This window comes from Suillus discolor (genome assembly GCF_016758755.1).
Source record: "Suillus discolor strain FC423 chromosome Unknown F5147scaffold_80, whole genome shotgun sequence".
Classification (NCBI taxonomy): domain Eukaryota; kingdom Fungi; phylum Basidiomycota; class Agaricomycetes; order Boletales; family Suillaceae; genus Suillus; species Suillus discolor.
Window position 1 is genome coordinate 110,909 of NW_024541327.1, and position 14,140 is coordinate 125,048.

The window sequence follows — 14,140 nt, forward strand, 5'->3', positions numbered from 1 at the left end:
GTCAAGTACTTCGCTATCGTGTACGGTGCAGTGCAGGGCTCGGGAGTGCTAGTGAAGCTTAAGCTTTAAAGATGATGCCAACTTCTTGCCCAGTGCCGTACCCAAACTAGCCTTACCACCGATCGCTGCCTGTAAAATATGCCATCGAGCCCATGCCGTGGTACAGTAGCAGTAGAGCCCTCGATTTTCGAACCTGCCAAACTCCTTTGTGCATCATGATCTTCTTATATTAACTTACACTACAACACTACCTGCAGCACGCATATGTCATGTGTCCTGCCGCATTATGTAACATTATTACTTAGGTGTAACAAGCGTGAATTCAACTCAACGAATCCAACAATACCACTACTTCCGCAGTACATAAAATTCCGGAAGCCACACACCAGCTGCATCCAAATGTATGGACGTGAGCAAGATATCTTTTAATCGTACTCGTGAACAGAGGGTCCAAGGGTCAGATTTGACCAAAGGCGTCAGTCTCTGTTGACTCGGTTAGTTCTGGCCAAAAACCGATTATTGAGGGTACCACTCACCGATGCAGATGAGTAAAACTTATGCATTGCAGTACACACCGCAACTGCGAGTTCATGTTTCGTATTCGGATTGACTGTGATGTGTCTGGGGTCCGAAGCATCATAACCAGGCCACTGCAAATTAAATATCAGGTCTTGTTCGGATTAGAACATGCATTGAGTGTACCTGAAAACCTATTTTGTGGGGCCCTGCCTTGAAACCAGGTTCTGGATTGTCCTGCATGCATTCACCATTCAAGATGTTCTTGACCGACACGCCAGGATTGCCATTATCAGAGAATGGAATTATGTGATCGCATGAATGACATGGAGCTGGAACACGATCTGCTGTTGTTCCATTCGATAGCGTAAGACGTTTAGTTGGACGTTGCTTTGTAGTAGGCGAGGGAGGTGGAGTGCTCCTTCCAGTCGATGACTATCAGGTTACACATGAACATGGATTGTCGTGCGGAGGCAAGTCAACTGAGACATACGGATGAAAATTGCCCAAAGGACTGGCCAGAGTGCCTTTTACGAGGTAGCATCGAGGTGAGTCGAACGTACAGACAGGCAATGCAATTATGCTCTACAGCCGAAGGACTTGGATATCCAAAGATACCAGCTTTGAAGATGGCGGTGTCACCGTACATCCCTGGTATTTTATAAGAATCGCATGGCTAGCAGGCATTACAGTTGGTGGGTGATATCTCTCCACAATATGGCATTGTGTCTGGTCTGTCTGGCCTTTGACGCGGCCAAGTTGGAAGGCCTCCAGGTTATCCCTTGATTGGGAGACGCCTGACCACTCGTAGATGAATTCGTGTCCTTCACACCACCGTGCCTCAAATAAATGGCAGGCCTGCCAGAGTGGTACGGCCAATCTTGCTGTGGGTTCATAATAATTCCGAGTCAGCGAAACCTCTGATAGGGATATTGGACAAACAGTCCAGCACGAGATCGTCGGCCTGCAATCTTGGCCTGGAGGGTATGCATCATGTACAGAAGTCTAATTTCTCCAAAAAAATGATTCGGTGAAGAAGGCCAGATGGTGGCAGGTACATCAGCACCCACTGGCAGGTGGTGGGTGTTTGGCCTTCAGTATTTGAAATTCACCATGTCACGTGGCATCGGCAACGAGGCCTGCCAGGCCTGGCCTTCTGGTAACTGCCCGAAATTTGGTTATCTCTAGTATCAAGCCCATCGATCGATGCCATCAACGTTTTTGCAACGTAAACTGGGGGCGTTGCAAACTCGTTCATTAAAATCGACCCATTAATTTGTCAAGCTTGTGGCCATGGCACAATCAATCACTGTGGGCCACCGAAACAACACAAGGTACTCATTGAAATATTTCCACGATTAGTAGTCCGCAACAGCACAGAAAGCCAGCTGCAGGCTCGATCAGTTGGGAATCAGATGATGAGCTATATAGACCTTGCATGTTGTCAAGTTTGAAATGAGAACTTGCAAAAGAACCCACATAAAATCGACCCATTAATTTGTCAAGCTTGTGGCCATGGCACAGTCGATCATTAGGGTACGGTTGAAAAGTCGATATTTTTCAACAGCTGTTTATAATACCTGTTAATAACACTAGTACTGTTGAAAAGTCGTCGTGTCTGGAGGCCTGTTGAAAATTGTGAATAAGTCCAGGGCGTGTGGGAACATTTTGAATGAACTTCTGAGGCTCGAAAAAGTACAACCGGACCACCCTCTCACCGCCAACCTTATTTTTGACGCCCTAGCTATGTCATTCTCTGCACCCGAATCTCTCACCCCTGCCGAGTTTCGGGGTATACTTGAATACTTGCGGATATTGCTACAAAATCTGCCAACTGCCTTGCCTGTTGGTTCTGCTTTCACATCAAAATACCTCGCATTCTTGTCATTCACGATTGACGCTGAGCTGCTAGATCATACCGGAAGCGAAATAGGGGCCTTAAATGAACAATTCAAACAGATTTTTGGATGGCAAACCCGAACAACAGGATCTGGAATTGTGGCAATCGAGGAGCGAGGAGAAGCTATTTGCGCAGTGGTTGATGTGCTTGAAGACTTTCATGTCAGATACCCTACAGATAATGTTATCAAGAAGTGGGCAGTTGACATTGGTATTGGAGTACAAGAAGTCTACAGTAAACACAACGTCAAGGTACAGTTGCGGTGGTAATGGAACGAAATGAATGCCGTCACCTGACATTTTTCGCAGCTCCCACCACAGGGCACGGCTACAAAGCAACAAAAGCAGACATTGTTAGACTCTGTCTTGAGTACATCCAACACTGCAGTCAATAATCCCCAGACTGTTGTTGAACCATCCACGAGTTCAAAGGGCCGTCCGGTCCATGCCCTAATGCAAAAGCTCATCATCAAGACCACCATCATGTCCGAAGACGGCAAACCAAAGGTTTCCTGGAAGTGCGTTTCATGTGACCATTCGCGAAAAGGGTCACCGCAGGAGAGTCGTGTCCTGAAGCACTCTGCAACCTGCAAGAAGATGCTAGATGCTATCACTACTCAAACCCATCATCAAGCATTTTAGCAAGTCCACGATCTCCGCCGCACATCTTCGGAAGGAGCGTCGGGTTGATGACAATGACGAGACTGTGAAGGCCCTTCAAAAGATTGGCAAAACAAGGTTTGGAACTCACTGGTCAGCTGCGGCGTCACTCGAGCAGTGTCTCCCAAATATACGAAATCTCGTGGAGAAGAAGGTTGTGAAATTCAAGGCAGGTACTTTGAAACACAATCTCACATGGTACTGATCCAATAGAGTCTAGAACCGTAAAGTGAAGGACATGTTTCTGAACCGTCGTGCATTCCAGACTTTGGAGCAGGATCTAGGTACTTATGTCACGCTCGTGGGACCATTCATCCGCTCGCTGTGGTCGCTTGAGGCATCCCATGCGAATGCTTCAGATGTCTTCGTTTTTTTGGCTCGCAATTGCTGCGACACTGGAAGAATTATTCGCAAAGGGTGAAGATCAGACAGGGATACCAGTTTCCCTCGCGCAACGCATTACTGCCATCTTCAACAGCCGGTGGAAGGAATTTTTTGGTAACGATGTTTATTTTGTTGCTTTTGCACTAGATCCACGTAAGTTGCTTTGGATTCCTTACATGTCCTCACTGATGTCATTTCATAGGTTATCCTCTCTCAGACGACATCATGAAATCAGCATTGGCAGCCCCGACCATCCGTATACCAGCACAGATACCAAATACGTCTGCAAGTGCCGAGCGTCCAATGCCTCATCCACGTGCTTACCATCGCGTGAAAGAGTTTCTCAAACCTATGCTGCGTGCAATGGTAGAACACAATGAAGTACACGAACTCAAAGACCCAATCTCACTGCTTGTGCATGAGATTGGAGCAGCTGGTGTTGTCGATGAGTTCAGACGTCAACTCAAGGCTTATTTTCACAATGAGTGGCCATTCAATGCCCCCCTTCAAGATGGAAACACTCTCGTATGGTGGAACATGCTTCTACCTCATCCCCATGCCCGTGTTCTTGCTGTAAGTGTTTACTTCTTGATTCTCACTGTCACACTAACTCACTCGCTGTTCTGTAGGCTCTCGCTGTCAAAATTTTCTCAGTATTGATCAACTCCATGCCTGACGAGCGGACAGGCTCAAAGCTGACATGGTTCAACTCAGCGATACGTGGCAACCAAAATGCTCAAACACTCGTTGATATGATTCAAATCGGCTAGTGGTATGGTACAAAGGTGCGTAGTAGTTAGTATATGCTGCATCAGAAATTTACATAACACTGTACTATAGGCTGAAAACTCGAGACCACGCAGGGAACCCTACCGCCCTACAGTCAAGTTCCGCGATATCGACAGAGACCTCCTTCGCGCTGTTGCCACAGGAGTCAAGCCAGCTACTGACAATGTGACACCTGATGTGGACACTGGACACGACAGCGAGGACTCAGAGGACTTGCCGGATGATGTCGAGGATGACGTCGTAGACTGTCACAAAGATGATGAGATGCCAGAGGATAATTTTTTGCAGGTGGACGAAGATATTCACCTTGGCTCTCCTTTATTGCGTGATTTGATCTCTACAGTACCTGTCGTCGGCTCCCAGAATGTTCGAGTGGCCCAGGACAATGTGCCAGTGTCGAAAAAGAGGGTGACCAACTGGAATTTCTAGTTTTTCACAATTATTCACTGTAAAAACGTTATTCACGCTGTTGATAAATCATTTTCAACTAGTTAATAACTAATTGTTGAAAAGTGTTTAAAACACCTGTTGATAAATGGTCCGAGGCGGTCTGTTTATAAACAGCTGTTGAAAAGTCGTCACGACTTTTCAACCGTACCCTATCGATCATGGACCACTGAAACAACATCAAGTACTCATTGAAATATTTCCACGATCACTCCGCAACAGCACAGAAATCTCAGTTGGGAATTGGATGATGAGCTATATACACCCTGCATGTTGTCAAGTTTGAAAATGAGAACTTGCAAAAGAACAAATGCAGAGGTGATTTCAAAATTTTGCCATCAAGTCTCAGTTTGGCACGCTGAGAAAAATCACGCATATCAAGGAGAATATCGTCAAGTAGCTACGTACATATACATGATATCGTGTTCTCGAGTGATGATGCAATGTGGCAGCTTCAACCAAGTGCAAGCAGCCAATACAATGTTTTTTTGCTAAGGCTCGTGGGGAAATGGTAAGAAGAGTTCGAAATCAACGTGCACAAATGGCTCCGAAGGTATAAAAATTACTGTAGTCATAAAGTGTATGTTTACATGGGAAAAAATATAGTGAAGCCTCGGAGATGCGTTACAGTCGTGTAACAGTACACAAGTCATTTTTGTGTTTCAAACACATGATTAACTGTAGATAAATAAATACTACGATCATGTTCATACAGAGGCGGAGGCGCTCACGCAGCCTAAGCGTTGCTCTTCTCCGAGTTGGCTTCGCGAAATGACGTTTGTGATGCGCTATCAGCCACAGCCACAGCATCATCTCTTCCGCCACCTTCTTCGAAAGCAGTCTTGTGGTTCTCGAAATGTGAGCCGTGGTTTCTAAAAGAAGGTAAGCGTCTGTAGGTCCAAGTACACGCGCGAGTCTTACTCAGGCCCAATGATTGTGATAATCACCACGAATGCAGAAACGACACCAATGAAGATGGCTTGCACCTGATCAAGTGATGAGTAAGACTGTGCGGGAGTAGGACTCTGTTACTTACAGTTGCATAATTTGCTTCCGACTTAGGAACTCCGTCCACTATGACCGTTGTCCTCAAGTTGGCAGCACCAGCTAATGTACATTGAGAACTTTGTTCACGGAATAAATTGTGACTATCCACTCACTGGCTTCAATCTGAGCTGATGCTGCCGATATCATCTACCGCGAATATATTAGCCACAACTATCGCATGATGTTCATTCAACCTACGTTGCCAATCTGGTAAGCAACACCAGGAAATGTTGCTCTGAAAGCTGGCGGGGACATCTCAGCCAGTTGGATCGGGATCTAGTACGTTTATTTTTGAGGTCGAATTCGCGACAAGAGTAGGAGAAGACGTACGACACCCCAAGCGCCTTGAACACCAACTTGGATACAGAATGCCCCAGCAGAGAGGGCAGAAAATGAGGTGGGTATAACCCATAATGGAATGAACGCTGCAAAAGAACATGATTTTTATTCCATATCATCAGGATTAGTGCTTACCTCCGACGAGAAGAATGAAAATTCTGATAAAATTTGAGTAAAGTCATGAAACCATCATTGTTTGAGTACACATACACAATCGTCAGGCGGCGTCCGATGTACTGGCTCACCGATCCAGCAATAGCACCACCGCTGTATGACCCTCAGAACTTGAAATGCATATAGAACCAATTGACAACTCACGCAACCGCACCCTGTTAGTGCACATTTAGAGCTTGCATACAGGTAATTTTATAAGACTCACACAGTTGCCAATAATGGTCGCGACAGTGGCGTCGTGAGTGCTAAAACTCTTGCTATCCTCGAGGAACGTGGGATACAAATCCTGAACGTGTGTCATTATGAGCTCGCCCGGCGAATTTTCATGCACTTACCTGTGAACCGTGAGACAAGAAGTTGAAACCTGCACAGAAATGTTAATATGTCGATTGTTAGGGATAAGAGAATACTCACCTGTCATTAAGAGTACAGCATAAATGCATAGGAGCCAGTGACGCTTAAGCATCGCCTTCGTTTCTTTAATGAAGGTTTTAGTTTTGTGGGAGGTATTGGTCCCTCTCGCCCTCTCTTGTTCTTTGGCACGCAGGAAGAACGCGCTCTCTGGGACGAGCATACGAATGCCTGCAGCAAAGAAGCTGATGCCTGATGCAGTCCAGAAAAGGACCCGCCATCCGTGTTGGGCTACCAGGGTCAAGTTTATCACAGCTGCGAGCAGGTATCCAACAGCATAGCCTTCCTGCAAAACTCCACTTCCAATCCCACGAAGTTCGACAGGCAAGTTCTCAAGAGCTGATGCCGATGAAAGTCCCCAGATTCCACCCATGGCAATACCGAATATAGCACGAACGCCGAGGAATTGCGGAAATGTGCTGACAAAGCCAGTTGCAAGCTCAAAGACACAGCAGAGAAGTAGATTGAACACCAATGGCCACTTGCGACCAAATCGATCAGATAAGATACCGAAAATAATCTAGGGAATGATAAGTTAAGTTGCCGATAGACAGCGGGAATGATACTCACAGCGCCGACAGGTCGGAATAAAAGGGTCAACGTTATAGCGGTCGTCTATGACCGTGGTGTACATTAGCGGACAAGCAGCGAAAGACGGACCAAAAAAGCGCACGATTGAAGTTGTTGATTCGTTAAATTGTTCTGCCAGGAGGTTTACTGTGAGTGACACTGCGAAGAAATCGATGGCGTCGCACGTCCAGGCAAGCCAGCTAGTGCAACACGTGTTAAGAGGATGATGACGCGAAGCTAAGGAGGACACTGACCCGGACCAGAACTGAATCCACTGTACCCATGTGAGACTCTTGAAAGCGACCACTACACTACCAGAGGCTGCACGCTTCTCTCTACGCGGGATGAGCTCGCGCAAAAATCTTGGTGCCATGATGAGGGTGGGATAAGGATTGATCAGAGAGGGTGGGCCTTAGGGCTGCAGCATGCCATCTCTGTGTTACTTTATATCGAGAACAAGATCAGGAACATTTTAATCTGTCAGGCACCTAAAGTAACATAAGTATAGCAAGATCTTAGGCGAGGTGCCAAAATGGATTGAAACCGAGTACTCACACATTATGTCGACAAATGCCTTCCCCACACAATTATGGGGGTGATCGTATACTATGATAAATGTTGACTCCTCAGCTGACAGTGCCAGCAGTGCCTTCGGGTCTTTATTGCACCCTAGTGATCTCAATTGATTCATTGTGACGTTGCGGATCCAGATTGCTATGTGTCTCCGTGTCGGCTAAGGACGGGTGAGTTAGCGCCTTAGCCTGCTGCTTGCTGCCTGATGCAGCCTAGCGAGAGGCTGATGCGGTCTAAAAACCCAGCTATGGCTACGATAAGCGGCAAACACAAGCTTAGAGGAATGGATATAAGCTAGTAAGACCTCGTTGCAAGTTTAAAGCGTTTTGCAGGAACGTTGATAATCGATTACATACTAGCCTGGACCGGTAACAACCGGATCAGACGGGATTTTGATTATCTTCTTGTATGCATCGCGACGGTTGACGCGTGACGTGCATGCCACAGCGTGCTACTGGCAGTGCAAATAATTTCAAATTGTTTTGCTATTACGCTGACCACACGCGGGGCAGGACGCTTGGAATCATACGATAAATAAATTTATTCGAATATTATTGTTGTAATCACACTGTTCCTCGTCCTCCGTATCGTATCAATTCCGTAAATATTGTACTTCGTGGTCGCGCTCCATAGTACGTTGTATTAATAGAACACATGCAGCGTTTCATCTCGCGGAAGCATTTCGCATCGACGCCACGCATGCTCTCCACTTTAGGTTAGACGGGGCCCCTTTGCTTGTCCAGGCAAATGTCATTCAGTCTTCGCTACTACCGGAGGTAAGAAATGAACAGAACAATGAACAGGAACAATACTTCTCCATCCGTGCCAGCAGATTTCTTGTGTTATATAGTTCAGCGCTTCGACTTCTTACCCCTTCTCGTGGGTTTTTTGTCCTTCTCATCTCCACCTTCTGCTTTCCGCTTCTTGCCAGCGATAGGTTCCGTCGTCTTCACACTGATGACGGTAGCTCCTCCCTTCGCGAGCCTCGACTCAGCGACACTCCAATCTGTGCCGCCATCGTTGATAGCATACCTATGAAGCACGATCATAAATCACATTATAAATGCCCGAGCCCGTCAATCCATACCCGCAGCAGATGGAGGATACAATCACACTCACTTGCTCAGATCCAAAGAGTCGATCATCTGGCGTTGCTTTTCTCGAAGCGCGTCTGTTGCTTTGTCACCGGCCTCGTTTAATTCATCTTCGATGTTTGTGTCCACAGGTTTCCACTGCGCAGGCTCGCCATCATCCCCAACACGTAAAGTCGTGGTTGGCAAGGCCAACGGGATATCAGCGCCAATCGAAGCCTTCTGGATGTCCACAAGATGTTTGGTTATCTTGCGGATAACCTTGGCAAACAAAGCTAGTGCCTGTGCAACTGGCAGCGATAGCTCGCCCTGGAGAATCACGCCCCTGAGTATCACCCAATGCGTATGATGAAAGAATATACCTCGACTTCCTCGATGGTTTTTCTTTGAAGACCGAGACCAAGTAGAATAGAGGCCTGAACTGCGCTCAACTTTACGTCATCTCCTAACCGCCCTTCGAAATACAAAGAAGCTACTGCTGGGAGTAGATCGAGGATAACATGATAGTCAAGCATGTTATTGGCATACGACTCTAGACGCTTCAAGTCAAATGGTGACATGAGGATGGAGAGCTCTGGCGATCCAACAGCTAAAAATAGCGTCAGTCAATGAACCCTTGAAAGCCCTTGGAAACAAATTCACCTCGCGACTTCTCTCCATCAAGCTTCTTTACGCCGACACTTGCAGCCTCGAGCACACTGAGCGCAGTGACAGTGCCAAACTCACGGAACTTGAAAGAGAGCAGAGATAGGAACCGCCGCCTGAAATCTACGCCCCATGTGGCCGAGTTTGGTATGAATCATCAGACGAACGCACCTTTCGAGAACTCGCCCATCCATTCAAGTTCGCCATCCGCAGAACTGTTAAGTCCCCGGACCATAACACACGTGTGCTCTCCTGTCAGCTCACTTTGTGTTTGACGAATGTATAATGGTACATATCCAGCCCTCTTCCAAAAGCTAGAATCGAAAGATTAATATGGATTACTAGATCAAACAAAAATATATCACCGGAGAAGCTGGGGCGTTAGCCCATACGAGACTCCAAGGTAATCCAACGATTCAGGTTTCCTTTCTGATAATCTCTGGAGAAGTGGGGGCATCGCCTCAGGAGCACGCACTCTGGGGTAATCCGTTTGGAGATCCGTTCCCTTCACCGAACACATATGATTTTACAAAAATATCTGGAACGGATATCGCACTCACCGGATCTAGCGCGGCTGCATCTGGATAGGAGGGTTCGGCAGGAATAGCTTCATCCAGGTTGAAATACTCTCCGCTATAGAAAGAATTTAGCGCTTTCAGGGCGCGAGATCCATACCCCATCTGGTTGGCTAATGAATCACAGGCTAAAATATACATTGCAGCTAACTCACATTTGCGTAATCGGGATGGGTTGCAATCCGTACAATCCGGGCACCAGAGAGTAGTGCAAATTTGCTTTCTTGGAACTGCTGGGAGACAAGCCAAGGGATCATGTCACCTCCTGCTCGCAAACCGCGGCTCAAGCCATCCATGATGGCGCCTTTGCTGATATTCCCTTCCAGTGCAACTTGCAGTACGACAAGTGGCTCCGGAAGATGAGACTCGTCGTCTGCTATGGGGGGTAGGAGCACGAAAAGGTGATGCGCTGGGGCATCCGACATCAACTGGAGGTCATTTGGTTGATTTTTGTAGTGACTGGCGACATACAACGCCATCATGCGCTGCAAGAAGACCTCTGATGCGGGGTGGTAGCTAAAGAGCGTATCTCGACTGACATAGTACAGCTCGCACGAAGAAGGGTGCGGGCAGCCCTGTTGAGCGGCCTTTGGTACAATCGTTGCATCCAAACAAAGAAGGCCATTGAGCCATTTTTCGACGCGATCGCCAGCAGAGTATCGGATAGGTGTTTCGAGCTTAATTTCACGAAGGGTTCGAGCTTTAGGGGCAGCAGAGCGCGCGGGCTTTTTGGAGGTTGAGGCAGTAGCGCCATCTTCAACAGGCGCAACAGCATCTTTTGTGAGTGAAGGTCGGGTACTTTCACGGAGTTGTTGAATAAGTTTGAGAGAAAGAGATCGACCTGTGCCCTCGTATCCGTTAATGGTCGATGCCATGAAAACAAGGTACGGGCCCAGGAGATTGCGGACAAGGGGAAGGGGGATGGCGGCTGCTTCATCGATGACAACTAGCTCGGCCTGACCAAGAACGTGCGCATCCTCGGGTTGGATATACTGAGAATTTCTTTGTCAGGATGTGTGCGTAAGTGCCGAGAGGGAAGTACCCACCTGAATGGTCTGACGATGCTGACGGAACACATTTACGCGGACGATGGCCTTATTGAACTCTGGATTCGTGCTCTGTGCAATATCGTAGTCCAAGTGCTCCTCGTAACCGAGAGCATCCATACCCTTGAAGATAAATTCAAAAAGCGTATTCAAGTTTTCTGGACTGGGACTCGTAATGAAAATATTTGAGTATCCATGAGCGAGAGCAGCAGCGATTGCCAAGCCTAGTGCCGCAGATTTACCGCGACCTCGAGCAGCGGTGAGCGTGACGGTGGATGAGAGTGTCTTCTCGGCAATCGCATCAACAAAGGTTAGAACAGCTTGAGCCTGATCTATGGTTTTAGCGAGTTTTACGAGCTCGCCCACAGGTTTCGTGTCTGCCAGACTATCCTTGAGGTCCTTGAGCTCGGAGTCTGCCTTACCCTTCCCGCGCTCCTCTTCAATCGGGGTGATATCCTTGGCTTTAGATATGGGCAAGACATTCAGTTCATCATCCAAAACCAAGCAGTCCGAGCAAGATCCCAGGGAGAGAATAAACCGTTCGTTAAATCGCGCAACTACCGAATCATGAGACGAGGTTCTGTATCTGGCATGTACATCCTGCAAAAGGAATCAGTGAGCAACTCTCTGGATGAGATGGCGATATCGCCGTACCATGGTAAGAGTGTACAATTGCCTCAAAGATGACATTGTTTTTAGGAGAAGCACCACTAGTCCACCGCCCTCTACCGTCTCGATAGTGCGTGCCAGGAGATTGGGCGTGATTGCCTCAAAGTCTTGCAGAATACACATACCATAGGTGTTTCCCAATATACGGTGCGACTCTTTATAATAGCTAGAGGACTATGAGCTTGCTTCTGGAAATCACCAATGTTCACGCACGTATAACGGATATCTGTGACAGTCACAAAAATTTCGAATGGATTTTGCTCGTTTGCCTCCCGCACACCTCTCTTCACGTCCCGTTTGATTTTTGCCTCTCGCTTTTTTCGTGCCCTATATATCATCTTAGGTCTTTTTACAAAGCAATATCATGTCACTCACGCGGTGAAACCAAGATCCTTCTTATAGCACCATAGTACTGAAGGGCGTGCTGATACGCGCGCTTGTGAAAGCAAAAAGTGGAGATTCACGATCTAGAACAGACAGAGTCTCTGAGAGACGGTCGACAAATTAGAGAAGAGGTGCATACCTGGTCCCTTCCCTTATCACCGACCAAGACTATGAAGGACCGGTGATTTTTCTTGACATTATTGTTAATTAGTACAGGTATACGAGGATCAAGCTGCTTGCGCATGGAGGCTGCTGATACTGGCTGAAGCTGAGGCGAGTCCTGCTAGGTCCTAACGTTCCGTTCAAGACATGTACTAAACAAAATTCACTATCGCATTCGTAAAAGGAAGGTGTTTCGCACGCTCATAACCTTATTCATTTGAAGTAGATGATCCAATTCAATTGAACTTATTCCCGTCATGTTGGCTCAGCGATATGAGTATTGATCAGTATGCCCAGTATTTTTGCCCGTGCTCAGCAGCTCTGTCTCTTCACCAATAACAACTTCTCCGATTGACATCCAATGACCAGGGGATCTACTTGCTATATATACCGATCTAGTCTTGGACACAAGTTCTAAGGCACAATTGCACCGGTGTGAAGATGTATGTCGGATGTTGTGTTCATTGCAGTTCAGTTTTGGACTAGTCTCACACAATTGTAGCCACTGGACACTCCCGAATGATAATCCGCCACACCATTCGTCCACAGGCAACTCCCATTGGGAGGCCAGACATTTGTGCGTCGAACGCATCTCCAATATTGGGTGAGTATTGTGCTCTTTGTAGTGCCGCTTTGCACTTACTTTACACAGCGACAGTCATTGAACTGTACTCCCCAATGTCCACAACTGCATCAGTCCACGGGCTACTTCCATTATGAGTGTTCCGCCACAGTAAAGCGTGCAAGATTCGATAGCTATATAAGCCATGTACATGGTGGCGGTTGTAAGTCACTGATCTCCCAGAATGAACCCTCTCATCTTTACCGACGCTTTTACATCGGCCCATATCGGTGTCAAACAATGCTTTTGCGGCAAACCGACGATCGAAGATCACGATTTCTGGTTTTGCTCTCCTGAATGTGCTCGCGCAGATTCCTTGCGTACTCTAGGCGGCCATGGCGACTTCCATTATCGCAACATCATGCAGAGGGCATGTACCAACTCGGCTGCTCCAAAGCATGTGCTATCGAGGCACAAGTCGGAGCGCCAGCTTCGCAGTGTATCGATCGCGAGGCGTGGTTCCGTATCGCAGCAGGCTCAACATTCCCCAAAGCCAACGCAGACCCTCCCCACACTGGAAAAGGTTACGACTACTATTCTTGCTAGAGAAGGCACATCCGAAGGCAGCGACACTTCTGTCCATGGTCCTGTCGCGAAGATTCCAAGAGAGTCATCGGAAACTGGAGCAATATTACAAGAAATAGAAGAGGAAAACGAGGAAGAGGCTGCTTGGCAGAAACTTGTGAACCGCGCGGATGATAGGTCAAAGCCCCCTACCTTGGATCACCATGGAGTCGGACAGACTATTGCTAATCGGCGATCACATCTTATTCGTCGCTCGGCTTCGTTCGCATGCTTGGACGAACAAATTGAAAACTGGGGCGGCGAGAGGGGACCTGTGATGGAGGTAGTGTTCCAACTTCGTCAAGCGTGGAACGAGATGACAGAGACAGACATCATGCCGGACTTTGAGAGGTCGGACTCGGATGAGGAGGAATTAGCCAGCGAGTCATTTGAAATGACTTTGAGCTTGATATGAATATGCCACACTATGTGTACTATGTTACTATGTTACTATTACTTGTGCTACGACTGGTACAATAATTTATGTATCTCTAGACTCGTGTTCGAAACAGGAAGGTGTTCAAGAACAAACGATCGGCGATCGCATTGACTTACGTGTGACTTCGGCTAATC

General features: G+C 47.3%; 5 protein-coding genes across 5 annotated transcripts; 2 read left to right on the plus strand and 3 right to left on the minus strand.

Annotated features, from left to right (window-relative positions):
- Positions 1 to 20: 20 nt before the first annotated feature.
- On the minus strand, positions 21 to 1,561 carry F5147DRAFT_719876 (uncharacterized protein). Its single transcript, XM_041438788.1, has 4 exons — positions 1,010 to 1,561; positions 703 to 951; positions 537 to 650; positions 21 to 483 (listed from the first exon to the last, which is right to left on the minus strand). The coding sequence occupies exons 1-4, from the start codon at positions 1,163 to 1,165 to the stop codon at positions 349 to 351; spliced, it is 654 nt and encodes a 217-aa protein (XP_041287460.1). The 5' UTR covers positions 1,166 to 1,561; the 3' UTR covers positions 21 to 348.
- Positions 1,562 to 2,943: 1,382 nt separating this feature from the next.
- On the plus strand, positions 2,944 to 4,398 carry F5147DRAFT_416671 (uncharacterized protein). The gene is made up of 5 exons (XM_041429713.1): positions 2,944 to 3,244; positions 3,296 to 3,612; positions 3,662 to 4,032; positions 4,089 to 4,244; positions 4,300 to 4,398. Exons 2-4 carry the CDS (start codon positions 3,366 to 3,368, stop codon positions 4,227 to 4,229), a joined length of 759 nt encoding a protein of 252 aa, XP_041287461.1. The 5' UTR covers positions 2,944 to 3,244; positions 3,296 to 3,365; the 3' UTR covers positions 4,230 to 4,244; positions 4,300 to 4,398.
- A 676-nt stretch (positions 4,399 to 5,074) lies between these two features.
- Positions 5,075 to 7,764, minus strand: F5147DRAFT_642377 (carboxylic acid transporter protein). The gene is made up of 15 exons (XM_041433087.1): positions 7,491 to 7,764; positions 7,340 to 7,436; positions 7,237 to 7,281; positions 6,670 to 7,186; positions 6,591 to 6,619; positions 6,461 to 6,541; positions 6,400 to 6,410; positions 6,292 to 6,348; positions 6,217 to 6,239; positions 6,073 to 6,167; positions 5,941 to 6,018; positions 5,856 to 5,889; positions 5,732 to 5,802; positions 5,617 to 5,681; positions 5,075 to 5,567 (listed from the first exon to the last, which is right to left on the minus strand). Exons 1-15 carry the CDS (start codon positions 7,607 to 7,609, stop codon positions 5,432 to 5,434), a joined length of 1,458 nt encoding a protein of 485 aa, XP_041287462.1. The 5' UTR covers positions 7,610 to 7,764; the 3' UTR covers positions 5,075 to 5,431.
- Positions 7,765 to 8,365: 601 nt separating this feature from the next.
- Positions 8,366 to 12,518, minus strand: F5147DRAFT_719891 (GNAT acetyltransferase 2-domain-containing protein). Its single transcript, XM_041438789.1, has 13 exons — positions 12,359 to 12,518; positions 12,211 to 12,302; positions 12,049 to 12,162; positions 11,821 to 12,001; positions 11,167 to 11,766; positions 10,276 to 11,112; positions 10,106 to 10,225; positions 9,911 to 10,050; positions 9,717 to 9,859; positions 9,543 to 9,668; positions 9,263 to 9,489; positions 8,929 to 9,209; positions 8,366 to 8,841 (listed from the first exon to the last, which is right to left on the minus strand). Exons 1-13 carry the CDS (start codon positions 12,461 to 12,463, stop codon positions 8,661 to 8,663), a joined length of 3,147 nt encoding a protein of 1,048 aa, XP_041287463.1. The 5' UTR covers positions 12,464 to 12,518; the 3' UTR covers positions 8,366 to 8,660.
- Positions 12,519 to 12,930: 412 nt separating this feature from the next.
- On the plus strand, positions 12,931 to 14,059 carry F5147DRAFT_416809 (uncharacterized protein). The gene is made up of 2 exons (XM_041429714.1): positions 12,931 to 12,985; positions 13,034 to 14,059. Exon 2 carries the CDS (start codon positions 13,188 to 13,190, stop codon positions 13,980 to 13,982), a length of 795 nt encoding a protein of 264 aa, XP_041287464.1. The 5' UTR covers positions 12,931 to 12,985; positions 13,034 to 13,187; the 3' UTR covers positions 13,983 to 14,059.
- Positions 14,060 to 14,140: the final 81 nt, after the last annotated feature.

What these genes read in the sequence shown, in the direction of transcription:
- F5147DRAFT_719876 (XM_041438788.1), bottom strand. Translation starts at nt 1,165, where the DNA reads ATGTACGGTGACACCGCCATCTTCAAAGCTGGTATCTTTGGATATCCA. An exon ending in CCCACAAAATAGGTTTTCAG is followed by an intron (nt 651 to 702) that starts GTACACTCAATG and finishes TTTAATTTGCAG; the next exon opens with TGGCCTGGTTATGATGCTTC. An exon ending in AGTTTTACTCATCTGCATCG is followed by an intron (nt 484 to 536) that starts GTGAGTGGTACC and finishes CCGAGTCAACAG; the next exon opens with AGACTGACGCCTTTGGTCAA.
- F5147DRAFT_416671 (XM_041429713.1), top strand. Translation starts at nt 3,366, where the DNA reads ATGTCACGCTCGTGGGACCATTCATCCGCTCGCTGTGGTCGCTTGAGG. An exon ending in TGCTTTTGCACTAGATCCAC is followed by an intron (nt 3,613 to 3,661) that starts GTAAGTTGCTTT and finishes GTCATTTCATAG; the next exon opens with GTTATCCTCTCTCAGACGAC. An exon ending in CCCATGCCCGTGTTCTTGCT is followed by an intron (nt 4,033 to 4,088) that starts GTAAGTGTTTAC and finishes GCTGTTCTGTAG; the next exon opens with GCTCTCGCTGTCAAAATTTT.
- F5147DRAFT_642377 (XM_041433087.1), bottom strand. Translation starts at nt 7,609, where the DNA reads ATGGCACCAAGATTTTTGCGCGAGCTCATCCCGCGTAGAGAGAAGCGT. An exon ending in GGACGCCGCCTGACGATTGT is followed by an intron (nt 6,240 to 6,291) that starts GTATGTGTACTC and finishes AAATTTTATCAG; the next exon opens with AATTTTCATTCTTCTCGTCG. An exon ending in CGGAAGCAAATTATGCAACT is followed by an intron (nt 5,682 to 5,731) that starts GTAAGTAACAGA and finishes TCACTTGATCAG; the next exon opens with GTGCAAGCCATCTTCATTGG.
- F5147DRAFT_719891 (XM_041438789.1), bottom strand. Translation starts at nt 12,463, where the DNA reads ATGCGCAAGCAGCTTGATCCTCGTATACCTGTACTAATTAACAATAAT. An exon ending in ATGCAGCCGCGCTAGATCCG is followed by an intron (nt 10,051 to 10,105) that starts GTGAGTGCGATA and finishes TGTTCGGTGAAG; the next exon opens with GGAACGGATCTCCAAACGGA. An exon ending in GACTCTTTGGATCTGAGCAA is followed by an intron (nt 8,842 to 8,928) that starts GTGAGTGTGATT and finishes CGTGCTTCATAG; the next exon opens with GTATGCTATCAACGATGGCG.
- F5147DRAFT_416809 (XM_041429714.1), top strand. Translation starts at nt 13,188, where the DNA reads ATGAACCCTCTCATCTTTACCGACGCTTTTACATCGGCCCATATCGGT.